Source organism: Cygnus olor, chromosome 10, assembly GCF_009769625.2.
Source record: "Cygnus olor isolate bCygOlo1 chromosome 10, bCygOlo1.pri.v2, whole genome shotgun sequence".
Classification (NCBI taxonomy): Eukaryota; Metazoa; Chordata; class Aves; order Anseriformes; family Anatidae; genus Cygnus; species Cygnus olor.
In genome coordinates, this window is record NC_049178.1 from 3,708,220 (window position 1) to 3,725,211 (window position 16,992).

The 16,992-nt window shown below is 38.0% G+C and overlaps 1 protein-coding gene across 15 annotated transcripts in view; it reads left to right on the forward strand.

The window, feature by feature from the left end:
- Positions 1–16,992, forward strand: part of IQSEC1 (IQ motif and Sec7 domain ArfGEF 1) — a 341,869-nt gene that overhangs the window by 133,826 nt on the left and 191,051 nt on the right. For 3 of the 15 annotated variants that reach the window (XM_040569084.1, XM_040569086.1, XM_040569092.1), the window contains exon 1: positions 14,661–14,964. The exons of the other annotated variants lie outside the window; for them this stretch is intronic. In XM_040569084.1, the coding sequence (XP_040425018.1) occupies positions 14,942–14,964 (23 nt within the window). In that variant the 5' untranslated portion in view covers positions 14,661–14,941. Of the gene's footprint in view, positions 1–14,660; positions 14,965–16,992 lie in introns of those variants that run through there. 15 annotated transcript variants of the gene reach the window in all.

Sequence of the window (16,992 nt, forward strand, 5' to 3'; positions counted from 1 at the left end):
ACTGTGCTGAGAAGTTTTTAAGATTTAAAGGCACTTGACATGCCTAAACTGACCACACTGGCCTGGTACGATGAAACTTTCATTCCGCATTTTCTTTTAACTTTGTGTTGCAGTTCATGCAGACAGCTAAAGGGAAGAGCATGCAGCACTGACTTAGAGGAGAGAAAGGAGAGAAACCATCTCTGATTCTTTGCTATTTCCTCTCAAGGCATGACCTTCATTCTGCTTGCACTCTGCTGTAGCATACTAAATAAGGCTTTTTGTATGATTCCTCAAGCTTGCTGAGCTACATCTGGAGCTGATTTTGTTCTTTCTGTGGACTTCTTTCACCAGTCTTAGCAAGTGTTGATTTTGTCCTATATAAGCAATACCAATATATCTTAGAATATTTCTCAAGATTGAAAGACTTGAGATAGTTTTGGAGACATGAAAGTCCTTTTTAGATGAATATTCACATCCTGAACTGTACCAGTTCTTAGTTTCTGCCTGTACAAAGCAGAAGAATATGTTTCTAGGAGAAAGAATGCAATATAATTGCATCTCCATGTTATTATCTTTTATATAACTCCAAATATGAGGAATTCCTGGCATAAAGGAAAATATTGCTTAGGGATAGCTCTTCAGTGGGGCTGAGTGGTCACATATCTAGCAAAAAGCTACGTCATTCATCTTAACATTAATGTTGTCAGAAAACAACACCCACAAAACATTTTTTTCTGATATATTTGCAAAGTTCTATAATTGAATGTTTCGTTTCATTTTAAGTTAGCTTAAAACTAATATTTTTCTGGAGCAAATGTTAGTACACTGGGCATTCCTTGTAAAATGGATGCCAGTTAACTTTGTTTCCAGCAAGGAAAATACTCTGATTTATTCATACCTGAAAGATCTTTGATTTTTTTTTAAATTTGTTTGGGGGTATAGAACAAAAATATACTATTGAGGTTTGCAAAACTGAATTAATAGGCGTGCTTTTTTTTTTTTTGAAATTCATTGCGAAAATGAAACAGCCTTCACAATTATGAAAAACGGAACAGATTTACCTACTATAACTTTGATCACTGCCTCCAGCACCATCTCTTTGACTAGCTCAGGTGGCATATTGCCCCAGTCCTCATCACTGTTCTGTGTGGTCACAGAAGCAAAGAGAAGCCCCACAGACGGTCATGTCTGGAAGCTGCAACCTAATCAGCTTAGGAAAGTTGCTTCCACCACTTTTTAATAATGGGCCATCAATGATCCTTTTCCTATAAGGAAGTAAAAGGCTGAACCTGCCATGAATTTTTTATTTATTTATTTATTTATTTATTTATTGTCATAAGGGTAGCTGTATTGGACAAGACACATGCTCTGAAAGATTCTTCACTTCTTATGAAATAGTAATCTTGATCTACAGATGTTGCACTGCAGTAGTAAAAGGCAAGGAGAAGGAAATCAGAAATGATCCAATGAACAGCTTCTGTACAAATAATGATTAACTGCACTGGCCTTCAGCCTGAAGAGGAGTGGCTGGTGGGATGGAGGAGAGGAATGAGAAAGGTTAATAGGACTGAGAGTTTTATGGAGTAAGAGTAATCATTCAACCTCTCCTGTAATCATAGCTACTGAGCAGAAAATGAAGGCTGATTAAGAAAATAGAAGTTTTTTTTTTTCCCTGTAAAGTATAATAAAATTTTCCAATGCTCTGGCACAGAGCATAGTTGATGCTGAGTTCATACAGATTCAAAAGACACAGTTGTGGAAGAAAAATTCACCCGGGGTTATTAACCTCTGAGACACTCCTGTGGTTAGGGAGTCGCTGAACTGTAAGTTCTTGGAAACTGGACAAGTACCGGAGTATGATTGAATCACAGAGTTGTTCAAGTTTAAGTGACCCTGGAGGTCATCTGCTCCATCCTACTGCTCAAAGCAGGATCAACACTGAAATCAGACCAGTTTGCTGAGAGCTTGTCTGCTCAGGTCTTAAACCACTGAAGCTGAAGATTTCATAACTGCTTTGGGGCTGTTTGAGTGTTTGAGTACTTAGTTATTCTAACAGGCAAAAGTTTTGCCTTGTTCAGTCAGGGCTTGCCCTGTTCCAGTGTGACTGCTGTCTTCTTGCCAGCTATGCTCCTCAGTTGAGTGCTCAGCTCCATCAGTCTCAGTAACCTCCTCTAAGGTTGTGGAAAGCTGGTGTTAGCTCCCCCAGGTCTTCTCATCTCCAGGCTTAAATAATAATAATAATAATAAATCCCTTATTTTTGTACCCTTCTCTATGTATCTGTTGTTGGTCTGTGATAGGAGGTGGTCTACAAGACAAAATAGACCTTTAGTCTGGCTAGTTACTGTTGTGGTGAAGCACATCTGGGATCTCTTTAGCAAACGCTATTTCATCAAGACATTCATTCTTTTATAACCCATGTCAGAAACAAAATTCAAGGAAGTTGTATAAATTATTCTTTTTTGTTTGTTTGTTTTTGTTTTAACAATATTGGATGGTTCTGATATTTTATGGCTGGGCTTTCACAACATCAAACTGAAATGTATGTTGGTGGTGTGGTTACTTTAGAGGGTGTTCATTAACAATTTGCAATGGTTGCATGAATCTACAGGAAATTTGTTTTGCATCGCACTGCTTTCTTTTCAGGCATTTGCATAGAAAAGAGACTAATGAGTTTAGACAACCTTATGTTCGAAAGACTTATGGTTAGAATTCATTATAATATTTCTGTGGGTTATGCTCCTATAGGATTGTGTATTGTATATAGAAAATTCATTTGAAAGCATTCATATTTCGTATTTCTGGAAGAGCTGAATAACCATCTTATTAGTAATATATTACAACTGTTTTATTAATGATGTCATAATAATGTGAAAGTGGTAAGGAAAATATACAGGTATGATGCGTATACTACACTCAAAATATGTTAAGTGCTTCTATTTCTTTTCAGACGTTACTTAATGTAACATTATAAAGAAAAACTTATAAAATTGCTTTGTTGTGGGATAAACACTGATATCCTTTCTCTGGCTATACTTCTGGTTCTGTGCATAGCCCTGAAAGCATTAGCATGAACTTAGGTTTCTTAAAAATGGATACAATTCATCTGGTAGATGTGTATGTTAGGGCAGATTTTGGATATTGGCAGTTACCACTTCAGAGTGCTAACATCTCATTCCTTTTTTGCTTCAGAGAACACGCAGTCTGTGTGTATCATCACAACTCCCAATGTCTTTAAAAACAGAAGATAGTTTTGGGGTGTTTGCTGTTGCTGGGTTGTTTGCTTTGTTTTGTTGTTTGTTTTTGTTTTTCCACCTACTGCACTGAATACATTTAATATTACAGATAAACCTGTTCTCTGTGCTAAGAGGCCTGTATCGCAGTGGTGCTTCCCCTTCTGTCAGGCTGCTTTGAGCCACATTTAAGTGTGAATTCGTCTTGTTGCAGCACACCTTAATTCCCGGGCTAAATATCAGCATAAATGTTTTCAGTTAACATGCCTACCAGAGCTGGCTGGAACTTGATCCTCAACAAACAAAGCTCATTGTAGAGACTCGAACCACATAATCTGTCTTGAGTCTAAGTAAAATTTTACTCTTGAAATACTAATCTACTGCTGTAAAGAAACCTTTTTAGACATCTACATAAATACAGAGGGGAAAATACGACTTCATTGATGTAACTTAGTGTTGCTGATCTGTTACCTATAATGAAAAAGAAAAAGGTGGGGAGAAAGGAGTAATTCTTTTGAAGATTTTCTCTCTATTTGGTCTAGCTAATTAGTAACTGCAAGGAGGGCAGTATGTTCTTGTTTCTAATACAGTTATACTATTCAGAAGTTGGTAGGTGTCATGTGGAGGAGAATTGAAATGGAATAAACATTTTTTTATATATTAATCATTCTGAATGCTGTTATCAAATGCTGTTTCTAAAGTTGTTTCAAACAATTTCTGTGTATAAATCAATAATAATAACTTGTTCCATGAATTAACTCTGTTCCTTCAAACTTTCAAACAAGTTGACCCTAGGCTGAAATGCTCAATAGGTCAAATTTCAACCTGAAATGTAAATGTCTGCTAAAACTGTCCTGCAGAAATGACCCATTTCTGTGGATTTAACAGCAGATGTTTGCTAGGAGCTGTGTTATTTGTTTGCGTAGGTCTGAAAAGTAATTTAAATTGCTGAAGTATTTGCTGTTAATGTTTATCACTGAAGAGTCCTAAACAGATTGATGTATAAGGGATGCAGTAGATTACATGTTGGAAAAAAATTGCGTAGAGTTTTTTAGGATTCTTCTAGCAGAGCTCAACTTGTACTTTATGACGTGTACTGCCAAGGTCATTAGCATCCAGTATAGCTGCTCTCAAGCAGGCCTGCTTAGACGGTGGCTGGCTTCCAAAAGCCTCTTGGAGGAGAAGCTGGCCAGCTACTCCTGCTCTGGCTGCCTGTGAGAGCAGCTGTTTCACCAGCCTGATGCCTCTGCTGCATTGAGGAATGCTGGCCAAGTCCACTGTGTCTGTTGCCAGAAAAAAAATAACTGGCAAATGGTACTCAAGAGGAATTTTTTGTGTCTACAAGTGCGTGTTCTGTAGTCCTTGTTAGCCAATGACTTTTCTGTGTGCAAACTTGAATGCAGTTATCTTTCGTACTCTGCACTCTATGTGTAGAGGTATTTTACTTGTCAAGGCTTTTGCAGAAGGGCCTTGAGAGGATGGATACTTGATTTTTTTTCATTTACCCTTAATTCACCAAGGAAAATACTGCAGCTAATCCCTGTCTGTAGACATATTAGAAGCACCAGAGAACCAGCACATACATGTAATAATAATAATAATAACTGTACAATTCCAGGTTTTCTGAGAGTTTTGGACAGTACTGCGTGCTTCTGAGAGCTGTTCCTTATAAAACTGAGCTTACTATAAACCAGTCTTTCATGTCCTATATTCAGTCATTGAATTAACAAGTACTCCAGTTTGAAACCTTTAACTCCATAATCAGCTCTCTAATCTGACATATAACAGTCCTCAGAACAGAGCAGAAATTGAAGCATGATCTTTGGATTCTTGTGTTAATCTGGACTCAAATCTCATATGCCTTTAGGCTTCAGGAGAATGCAAGGAAGAATAACATAATTTGAATATTGATGCTTTTGAATATTTAGGGCAATACATGAATCCATAAAGTGGATTTTTAAAATTTCCATTGTGTTATAACTACCACAGAGTACATATCTTAAATATGCATTAATTCATTAATAAGTTTTACACATTTGGAATACCTGACCCCCTGACATTTTCTGCAGATAAATGATCATCTTGAAGATTATATATGCTTTTTCAGGTGAAGTTTCTCTGAAAGTTTCATGGCCTGCTGCAGTGGTTCTATATGCATACAATATTGACTAACAGAGATTTTTTTCTCCTGTTAAATTCTCTTTGCCTTGCTCTCCTCCTATAAATTATAACTTCAAGTATAGGCTTGGTGTGAACTATCTTTCCACGTTTTTCTTCAGCATCAGTCATTTCACTGAAATGTTCTTTGAGGCCTGTACTTATTTGAAACCACTGAGCTGATGGTCCGTACATCATCAAACAGTATTAAACGGGTGCATTCACTTGCACATGCTCAGAAATACCGGATGTCTTCAAAAATCCCTTTGACCTTCCTCCAAGTTGAAAATCTGCTTTGAAAACTAATAAAGAAGACGCATGATTTCTAGATGTCAAGGATGATATGTCACTTCTGATGTAGGAACCCAGGGACTGCAGTTCAGCACAGACTGATTTATATCATCAGATGGTGACCCTGCCCTTGACCCCACGCCAGGGCAGGGTTCCTTTGCAGTTCCCATGTTTTTTGCCCTGGGCTGTTATCTCCTAATGCAGTCTGTCAAGAACAGTGCCACGAGCTGCTGCAGCTGAGTGTCATGTAAATACAGATGACTGGATGTGAAAGAAGGCTGGCAATTTTTCATGCGCTTTAATAGGCTGACACAGCAAGTAACTTCTGGTGGACGTACAGGTAGTTCAACTCAGCCAACTCAGCCTGTTCTTGACACTGTGGGTGCCACTCAGCCCTACCATGTGTGGTCATGGGTAGGTTGAACTATGCAGTAGTAGTGGTGTTAAAGTTGATCTAAACAACAACAACAAAAACCCTCATAATAATAGCTCTGTATATTTTTCCTTTGTAAATTCCACTACTGTTATGTCCCAAATGTAGCCAAATTGCAATAGTTTAGCAGTCAGGTGCTCCCTAGAATTTCCAGGGCATGGGATTTCAACAGCCATAAACACCCACGATTCAGGAACTCAGCTGTGATTTCTTTATCATCTCCTCAGGTTGTTCTAGAAGCTAGTGAAGAATGTAAATTATATGCTCATTGTTGCAACAGTGATAACTTACTGCTTCCGTCAGCAATGCACCCATGAAATCTCCAACTAGATTTCTGTTTATATTTACCCTGGGGGGAGAGGTGGCATTGGTGTATTTATTAACATATTGACATATTTATTGACATCAATTGTCTTCAGTCTTGTCTGTTTAATTAATATAATTGATCAACTGAACCAGTAGATTCCTGCTCTTTGCCCCAGCTAATAATTCTGGGGCAAACACCTGAATTAGTCTAGTTGGTAAAATTGAGTCTAGTTATTAAAATTGAGTCTAAGCTCCTTATTGTGAAATGTGTCATAGGCTGGTTGCCAAAATAATTAAATGACCATTAACTTGTAATTTTTCCTCCATCTAAAATATTTATTAAGCTGGATTTTTATTAAAACTATGAAGGACAAAATATTTAAAATGCCTTCACAGTAAATGAATGCTGAGAAAAAATAATGAAGTGCCAACTTATTTTTATGTAGCAAAAATGAAACAACGGAAATGTCTGTGTTATGTAAGATCTATTGACAAGCAGCTGAAGTCAACAGAGTTTAGAGACAGAAATAAAGCACACAATTAACATGAATAAAGGATGTAGGAAATACTTCTGAACTTTGATTCTTTTAAAATTTTTATATATTTATTTTCTTTACAGCCCAATTGAATGCTTTTGTGAAAAGATACCCTGGATTAGCTAGCTGTTGGGTGAATGACTTCATAACTCTTGGTTAGGTCAGAAATATGTATCTAAGAAAAAAAAAGAACACCACATCTGCATCATTTAGTAAATTGTGGTATCCTGAGCTATAGAGACACACTTTTTCCTTATCTCTTAAATAATGTATTACATTGCCCATTAGTTTGCTAATGTTAGTAAAATATTTTACAGTGACAGATACGCTTTACTTAGACCAGAAGATCTGTAGGAATTAATTACATCCTGCTCATTAGAGTTCATTCTTCTGATACTTATTTGCTATTTTATACTATCCCAAGTACTAAAAAGTGCATGCAGCAGATTTTATTTTGTATTTTTTTGGTTTGGTTTTGGTGGTTTTTTTTGTTTGTTTGTTTTGTTTGTTTGTTTGTTTTCATTTTCAGCTTCACTGTCCAAAGGGTGATGGAATGAATCTGAACAAATATTTTGTACTTATATTCCTTCCCTTATTAACTACAATGCTATATGTCAAACTAATAGTAGCAATTAAACTATCCCAACTCTGAAGAAACTTATTTGCTTTCCAAATACCTACTACAGTGTGATTCATTAACAGTGTATTTTTTTTATTAAAGAGGACAGCAGCTGTGACCTGATATCAGGAAGCCCAGAAGAGTGACTCAGGCCAAAACATTGTACTTAGTCCTTGTCCGCAACTGATTCTAGGCCGTGTTCCAGGTATTCCTGCTGTTGCTTAGACTTGGTGCATCTGAAATAGTTCTGTCTTGGATTCTTCCTATGTGTTGTGATCTGTTATTCAGTTATGCTCAAGCCTGTAAGCTTATAGACTTTCTTCTCTATTAGGTCTATATTCAAGGTATAGTTGATGCCTTCAAGTTTATGGCAGTTGGAGTATTGTCCAGTGAAGAGTGAGTGGTAAATATTACAGCTACAGAGAACTATTCCAAAGGTTTTTCAGGCTTTGTTGTTCTCTTAATAATAGAGAGGGAAAACAAATCAGAAATTTAGTCTCAAGTAAATTTGCAGTTGTACAAAAATTGCTTGAGAATGCTTTGTTTCATTTGTAAAGCAATAAGTTTGGCTGTGAATTCAGAGCTGTGAAGTCTAGGGATGTCTAGTACATCTTTAAGTCGCTGCTTGTCCTGAGAATTCACACTTAGGGTGATAATTCTGTCAGATTATGGACAAAACCAGTATTTGAATAGGAAAAGAATTTACTGAGAGATAAAATTCAGATTTTCCCACAACTCCGTCCTTCTGCCAGTAATGGTGATGTTTTTTTTTTATTGACGAGAGACAGTGGATGAGTTCAGCAGCTACTGAACTGGTGCTTAGCTGAGGCTCCGTTGGGGTGAGGAGCAGGGGCTGTCCAGAACAGCTGATCCCAGAAGATAGCCTGCTGGGAATTAGGGCCTGTCCATCTCTGGGAGAAGGAGAGGGGTTTGGGGGCAAAAGAGAGTAGTTTTAGTGAAGCGATGGAAACAGGTTTGACTTCCGTTAGAAATGGACAACTAGGAGAAATTCAGTAAATGGTTATGGGACTGAACAGCAAAATGTTTCATGTGGAAAAGGCATACACACCAGTGCATTGTGGAAAAGGGAGGTTGTTTATTTTGTTTTTAATGTGGAAAAGATTTAGGCTGTGTGGCTTAATATGTCTATTACTTGTCTCTGAATCAGAGGCAAATGCTAGCAGGAAAAATATTAGATTAAATAAATGCTTCTAACCATGTTAAGGGTAAATGGAGAATATATGAGATAAAATAGATGAATTCATCAGCAACTGCCTATCAAAGCTCAGGACATACAGGGATAAAATTAGTATTGTGAAGGACATTCAACACAAGCAGATGTGGATTGACTGATCACTAACACATGAGCAGACTCCACAGGCTGCAGGGACCCTCTGCCCTGGCAGCCATGGTTGCTGCTCCACCTCGGTGCTTGTGCTGATGTTTCTCACGTGTTTTCCCTCACCCCTCGCTGCCATGCTGTGTTTTTGCCCTTTCACAAATGTTCTGCCCCAGGGTGCTAGCAGCCACAGGCTCAGCTTTGCCCTGCGTTGAGTGCTCCCAGAGGTGCCACAACCATCTGGAACCAGCAGTGTGGGGTAACCCCGGCCTCCCCTCACGGAAGCCACCTGCAGCCTGCAGACATTTTGGAGGAGACCTGAGGGGCCTAGGAGGTCCAAGGTAGGCTGACCCCAGCCAGCAGCCAAACACCCAGCCTTGCCTTTCGCTTGCCCCCCTCCTTCTCCCTCATTAGCCAGCGGGATGGGCCCCTTGACCTTCGTGTCCAGTGGTGTTTTGGTGACTGTGAGGATGGCTGTGGTTGGGTCCCTGGTTCAGACATGGCGGCCTCAGGCGCAGTTTGGGCCCTTGTCTCAACCGTGCTCCTCTGGGGCTGAACGGAGGCTTGATAGGCACAGGCCAAGCCCCAAATTCTCAGAAGTAGTTCACAGTCTTGGGTGGTAGAATGATTAAGGTGATATGTGGGAATTTTTATCCAGTACTGGATATATTTTTCCACAGAAGTAATCACTAAGATCTCCCAGTTACTAGCAGCCTCTGTAAACAGCCTGGTGGTTGTCAGCTTTGCCTCTCCCTTCTTCCCCAATGTTCTGAGGTAATTCTGTCATCAAACCCCTTAATACTTGAGTTTTTAACGTAAGGCATAGAAAATACCACTTTTCATACTTTAACACAGTTAAAAGAAGCACATTTCCATCCTGTGTTCCAGGATCTGGTAGGTGCAACTTCTATTTCAATACCAGCCAAACAGGAGCAGGACAGGAGGGGCTGAGGAAGGGTCACAGGAGCAATCAGGTGTAGGCAGTGCTGTTCCTAAGTCCCAAGGGCCCAGCAGGCTGTAATGCTGGCTCTGGCAGTTAGCAGCATGAGAGCAAAGCGGTCAGTTACGTAGCTGTGCTGACCCTCAGTGAATCACAAGGAGCAGTGCTGCTTGGCAAGCAAACTCTGTCTCCTGAGCCTTCCTGCTGTGGGGGAGTTCTGTGGGCCCCCACTACAGCATTCACAGGGATACTGACACTTAAGAAATAGGCTTTAACAAAACAAGGACACTGAACTTTGTCCAGATCAGACTCTGCGCAGTCTGTAAGTATTTTTTTGAAGCTGTGGAAGTATTTCTTGACAGTGACATTTAGAGAATGACCCTGATGTCCAGAAATACTGATTAGTGTTAAAATTATAAATTAACTTTTGGGGCCACGATCAGGAGGACAAGTAGAAAAATGTCTCAGTGTTTAATCTGTTGAGATTTTTTTTAGAAAAGAAAAAGGGAAATCTTTGAAACAAAGGGCCAGAGTCTGATAGAAGTAACATTGTAAAGAAAACAAGTTAGAACATGATAATAGAAAACACAGCTGCTCCTAATCACACTAGTGAGATCAAAATTAGGTTTTAATGGCTTTGTTCCCATAATTACGCTTTTCAGATTTGGAGTACACTTGTCTGGTTGTATATTCAAGCAGATAGGTTGAGACTTCATGGAGAGCAGGGTAAGGGGTAGGTGCTTTATGCCATGTGACTTCTCTTGTAACTTCAGCCACAAGCCTGGCTTGATCTGATTTTCAAGAATGAATAAATGGCTAAGTATCTTAATCATGCAGAGACCAACATGTAAATAATAAGCATGAGAAAACAATAAATGATAACAAATAGCTGTGCGTGGTAGTATATTCCAAATCATTCAAGATGATTTTTGGCCTTCATTTAAAACAAACAAGCCAGCAATTAGTAGAGGGTCATTTTGATTTGTAAATGTCATCTGGTGTATGAATTACAGCTCATGCAGTGCGTAAGTTGTGGTGACCCCACAGAAGCTATCATGTATACCGCTGTTTGACTTTGTTCAGGTGATTTGTTTGTTTCTTGCTGTAATGAAAGGAACAGAAATCTGAGCAGAGAGAACTGATTTTTGGAAATGCTTCACTGGCTGCGTACACAGATTAATAATGTTGGTAGGAATTAGTAGAACTGAATGCTTACTGTGACATGCAGCCCCTGATGAAACCCATGGGAGTTCTTCCCAATTTCAGTGTCTTTTCAGAGTCTTTTTTTGTATTTAATACTTTGAATGCAAACTTGTTATGATAATGGTTTGGGCATCTTATATCTAGGACTTTCCATGGAGTGGTGTTGAATAACGTACTGTACCAAGTATCTTGCTGAGTGGACTTCATAGCATCAGGAAAAACTGTAACTTTCATGTTCCAAATCTGTCCTACTTACTATATTTTTCATATATATATATATATATATATATATATATATATAAAAAAAAAAAAAAAACTTTTTGAAGTTAAAAGCATAGGCTAGATAGTTGGTACAGTTACTAACTTCATTTCATAGTAATTCAATCAATTGTTAAAACATTTTAATTTCTTCTGCTAAAATACAAACACGGGCGGGCTTTATCATATGTTTACACATCAGGACAACTTCGTATGACCAGGGGAGAACTGATGAAGGCAATGGACTAAAGATATATGGCCTCAAACAGCAACCTGAGCACACTCTTAACATATACTATGCAAGTTGGTCTGTTACCTTGAATAACGTGGTAGGGGCTCAGATGGGTTTAGAACCAGATGGTGTTTTTTCAGTTATCTTTTTCTGAACACTTCAAACAGAAAACTTGAACCAAACACAGGACAAAATGCTATGCATAACAAAAAATTGATTACTATTGTCCTGTCTAAAATTAAAATTTCAATGCTATTCATTACAGAATAGGAAGGAATAACTCTTATATTATGAATGTATCTTTCATATGTGAAGAAAACATTCTGAAAGCTCAGTTACTGCTTTTGGGGAAGCTTGTTACTAGAACTGTTGTAGGAAACCTAAGTGAAGAAGCAGTAGAAATCACGTCTAAAGATGTGTGGGTACAGAATTCAACATGCATGCAGCAGCTGAGAGCCCTTCTATAGCATTAGCATGTGTGGAATCCAGATAATGCATCTTGTACAATTTACTTTTGCTTATTGATTTGGCTTTTCAGTCTTGTTTTTCTTACTCCTCAAAACTGGACTTTTGAAAAAATAGATTAAGTGATTAACTGTTACACAGAATCTGGTTTAGTTATGGGACTGAAGTGTTTCCTCCTGAAATGATTATCATCCATTTAACATCTTTCTGAATACCTGAATAATTTCTTCTTCATTTTTCATTTAGTCTGTGCACTGTGCTGCCGGACATCTGCAGAAACTAGATTTGAAAACAGAAGAATCAGACCAAGTTGACGAGACTGTTTGTACATCCTCTACCTTATAGAGAAGTGGTGATTAAGCTGCTTGAATTTAGTAGGTTGGAAAGCCATTTTATGGGACTCTTTATGGAAAGGCTTTATTTTCTTATCAGGCATTTATCTTTGTGATGTATTGATTGCTGTTAGAAGGTTTTGGCTGTGATGTGCAATTTCACAGTACATGTGCACCTTTTAGAATTTCTTCAGTGCTTTGTATTTAGTATCTGTTAAAAATGAGGTAGCATTTAAATCATGGAAAGGCTTCTCTGGAAAATGGAAAGATACCTTTCGGCTGTCTTCAGTGCAATAGAAAAAAACACTTGATTCTGTGAATTTGTGGAAAAAGTGTTTAGCTTGCAAAATACCAAGCAGTCATGTTACAGTTTTGCAGTGTTGTACATGCGTATATTCGAGGCATGGATGCTTTAAATCAGGCTTACAACATGGGACGGGGACATTTTGCTAGGGAGCCTGGTCCAAGCCATGAGCCTGCATTAGAGTTTCAGGATCAGCCTCACAGTGAAGGTTTTGTGAGCTTTATAAATAAATCTGTTTAGGAATTGCCACATTAGACAAAACTCTGTATACTACGCTTTCTGCTGTGTGGGGCAGTGTCACGTCAAGTGTATGTTTAGACAGATGTAGCTTTCTGAAAATGAATACTGATTAAGTACCTGTTGATGCAGTATCCAAGCATTATGGGCTAATTACAGGGGGAAATGGAGAACTTTGGGACTCCTCTCTCAGTTAGTTAGTTGTGGTTTCCTATTGCACTGATGTAGCTCTACCACATGGGGGTGACTCTGGGGCTGTGGCTTCCCTGAAAATTCTATAAATGGTCAATTTATTTTGTAGTGATGGAAGGGGTAAGATGATTAGGTAAAACTAAACACATGTCTGTTAAATAAGATTTTTATGTTGGTTTCCAGAGTAGCAGGAATTTGTGTGGCAGATAAGTGGGGGTGGGGGAGAGGTTAGAAGCTAATTGCTCAGCTTTAGGCAGATGACTGACCAAAGGGGAGCAACTTGGGGTGTTTTTAACAAAAGACAGTCCTTTGCAAATCAGTTTTAAATAAAGATCATCATAAAAACTCATGCCTTACCTTTTTCTTATTGTTGTTTTTTCCCAAAGTTACATAATTTAGCAGCATCTCTGACGGTTCATGCTTCTCTTTAGCCTGGGGAACTTCATAGGTAATGCTGTGATAAGTAGCATTTGGCTGACCACCTGCTCTCTCTTACTCTGGCAGTATTACAACTGGCTATGGAATGGCTATGAACTGATCACTTGACCATGGCAAATGAGCTGCCCTCATCAGTGTGTTCTGGTATATATTTAACTTAATAATATGAGCAGATGGTCATTATATTGATTCATGAAGCAAGGGAGGAAGCTTGGCTATGTTGATAATGTAAGGCCTTCTCACTGAGCTTTGGAGTGGGGCAGTAAGCAAGGGGAGGAGAAAGGAAATTTTTAAATTTTATTTTTGAACAAAGAACTACCATGGACAGGAATTAAATAAAACCAAGGTTGTGACTCATCAAGCCTGGTCATTTACCCGGAGGTAGAGACTGTTAGTGGTTAGTGCACAGGAATGATGCTGCTGAAGTCCTTGCATCATTGATCGTGCTTAAAAAAGAGGGGAAGGCGATGGGAGGGCAGTATCTTGCAGCTATGAAACTTCTCACTCTGCCATTGCTATTAATGCTGAGTCTTTTAAGGAAATATTGAAGGAAAAGGTCATATTTAAGTAATACTTTGGTGATTTTTGCAAATAACTACTTTGCTAATTGTCATCCTATTAAATATGGTAAAACTGGATCTAAACATGAAGCTAATTTTATAAAATATTCAGCAACTTGTTAGCTGAACTAGTAAGTTTACAAATTCCCAGCTTGGATCAGCTCAAAGGATCAGCTTGATTTAGTTATTCATTTTGTAATTTGCACATGAGAAACGCTATGCACAGAAGAACATTCTCTTGAGCATGAGCTTGATCTCGTGTTTTGGTTCCTGTTTCTCCTTGTTGCTGATTAGCTTTGCTGTCTTATCGGTTTATGTCATAGTATGTGACTATAAATTGACTTTGCAGTGAAGAGGGAATACGGTTTGTCTTCACAGATGCTGCTGTTACCATGGAGATAAAAGGACCAATGGCCTTTTCTTGGTTTGGACTGTACTACAGTGTTCATATAGAGACGGTGCATTCGAAAATGCACCATTTGGTGCTTTTAAATTCCAGTCTAAATATCAAATGAGAAAGCATATTATTTTTTCTTGGTGATGAAGTTTAATAATAAATATAGATTTGGGACTTTTTCTGGAAGCAGAAAGCAAGCCCACAAGGATTGTGAAAACAATGTGCCTGGTTTATGCTTGCTAAACCTCCTCTCTGGGAAAAACCTTTTGGCTTTGCAAAATATAACCCTGTAAAGCCTTTGGGTTTATCTGATGCAGTGTTTGATGCTGGTTACATCACCAGCTTACTTATCTGTGATGTTCCTCTGTGGCTGATCTTGAATGAGCATGTAAAAGCTGTGAATGTGATTCTTTTTTTTCTTAAGAAAGCTTTTCTACCTCAGGCTGCTTGAAAGAAAATATAAGTACCAAATCCACAACACATTCAAGGATGGCTTGCAGAAGGTGTTATTTGTGAGTACCTTTTCCTTCTTCATCTGTCATCACGTCTCTGATATCTGTGTTGAGGATTCCAGAAGTGGGAGTAGTGATCAGTTTATTGTTTGGTAGGTTTCTTTCCACGAACCATTTTTAGGGTGTTACCTTTTTGGCAGATTAATGATTTCTATATTAGAAATGCACAGATGATGGTTGTTTATGCATGTGAGTATTTAAAGATTTAACCTAATGAAAGTAAATAAGCCAATATTAAGCAGAAGAAAAGAAAATAATGAAAAAAAACAGTTTGCGTAAAAGCAATGTAGGATGCTAGGTATTCCGTCTATGATGAGTCAAGAATCTCTTCCATTTTGTTTGAATGCTTTGTCATATTAAAGTATAATCTGTCTTTTAAATGCATAAATACTTACAGAAAGAAATGGACTACAGTCTCAAAGCAATATAACATCAATAAAGCAAAATATTGTTGTGTTTTTATTGTGGTATATATGCTTGCTCATATCCTAAAGATGCATTAATTGTTTATTATTTACTTGAACAGTTTCTCAAACATTACAGTCATCACAGCAGGAGTTTAGTATTTTGTTCACTGAATGCAGCACAGCAGCTCTTCACATGAGTTGTCACATTTGGCAGAATGGCTAAGTGCTTATCCACTTGTAGCGAGAGGAAGGGCAATGCTAAAGTTTGCATACAATTTGTGGCATCAGCATACGGCTACGTACAGCAAGCACCCTGGGCAGTTTTATTTGGCTAATTCTGGTGGTTCCACATGGCCTTTACTCTGAGCTTTCTCTTAAAGTGTAGTGCAATGTTGTTCCACTTGAGATAAAAATCAGAACCAAATACAAGTGTGCAGTTACGTTGTCCTCTACCACCCACCCTCACTCCCATCAGTGGTTCACTTCTAATCCACTGTTTTGGAATGGCTGTACCTGGTATTTGCATTTCTGAACTCTGGTTAAAAATCCTCTGCCTTTCGGGTTAAATTTAGTTTTGCTCAAGGATCTTACATTAAGGAGATGCAGTTGTGGTCTGTAGGTGTTGTCAATTATTTTAATAGTGACCATGAGGGTCCTAATCGAGTAAATCTAGCTCATGTTCAGTAGCACTGTCCACATGCAGACATAGTAAGTTTAACCATTCAGGAGTAAACTGCTTGTAATGAGAATTGAGAGTATTGAAACCTGTTCTTAAGTTTTCTTGAGCCTTTTGTTTTACAGAGACTGTATGAATGGTTAAGTTGAAATGCTTGAAAATGAGAGAAAACTTGGGACTGTACATAGGAAGTTCAAACAAGGAAAGTACGTTTGGAAAACAGGTTGTAGTCTTCAAGGTATATATGGATCAGCTTTGAAATAATGCCTTATGTTTATACAAGGGAGAAATCATTTGTGTTAGACTCCATTTTTCTTTGAGTGCTGTGATTCTGGGATTTTGTAACTCTCAGTAGGGGACAGAATTTCTTACAGTGCTTATCATGCAGTGTTAAAGAATATCTCCTCTCTGTAGGTTACTTTCTTTAACAGTGATGATGCAGTCTTATTTGTAGAACCATTTTGTGCCATATTTTCCTATATTACTGCTTACATTTTTGATATTTTTTACCTGCCTCAGCACAATGCTGTAGAAAACAAGACGTGAACTATGACTTCTGTTATTCTGAATTTTGACTCATCTTTAAGAATGAGAAAAAAGTAAATGCTGATAGTTGAAAAGAAGAAAAATGTAAGCCTAGGGCTCTTTTAGAACCAACTCTGTAGAGTATGTATGGGGAAGGGAGGGGTTATATACACACAAATCCTTCATATTCTTTAAAACTGATCTGTTCCAAACTGTAATAACATATGTTAAGTAGTTGGAGACACAAGCTCATTAATGTATGAGTTAGTTTGGAGATAAAAGTTTAAATACTTTAAGTCTGTTGACATTCTAGTAATATACACACTAAGGACTTTTACATTTTAAAACACATCTTTTTTACATTTTACATTTGAAATATAAAATGGAAAAAAAAAAAAAAGCCTGGATTGCTGTTTAGCT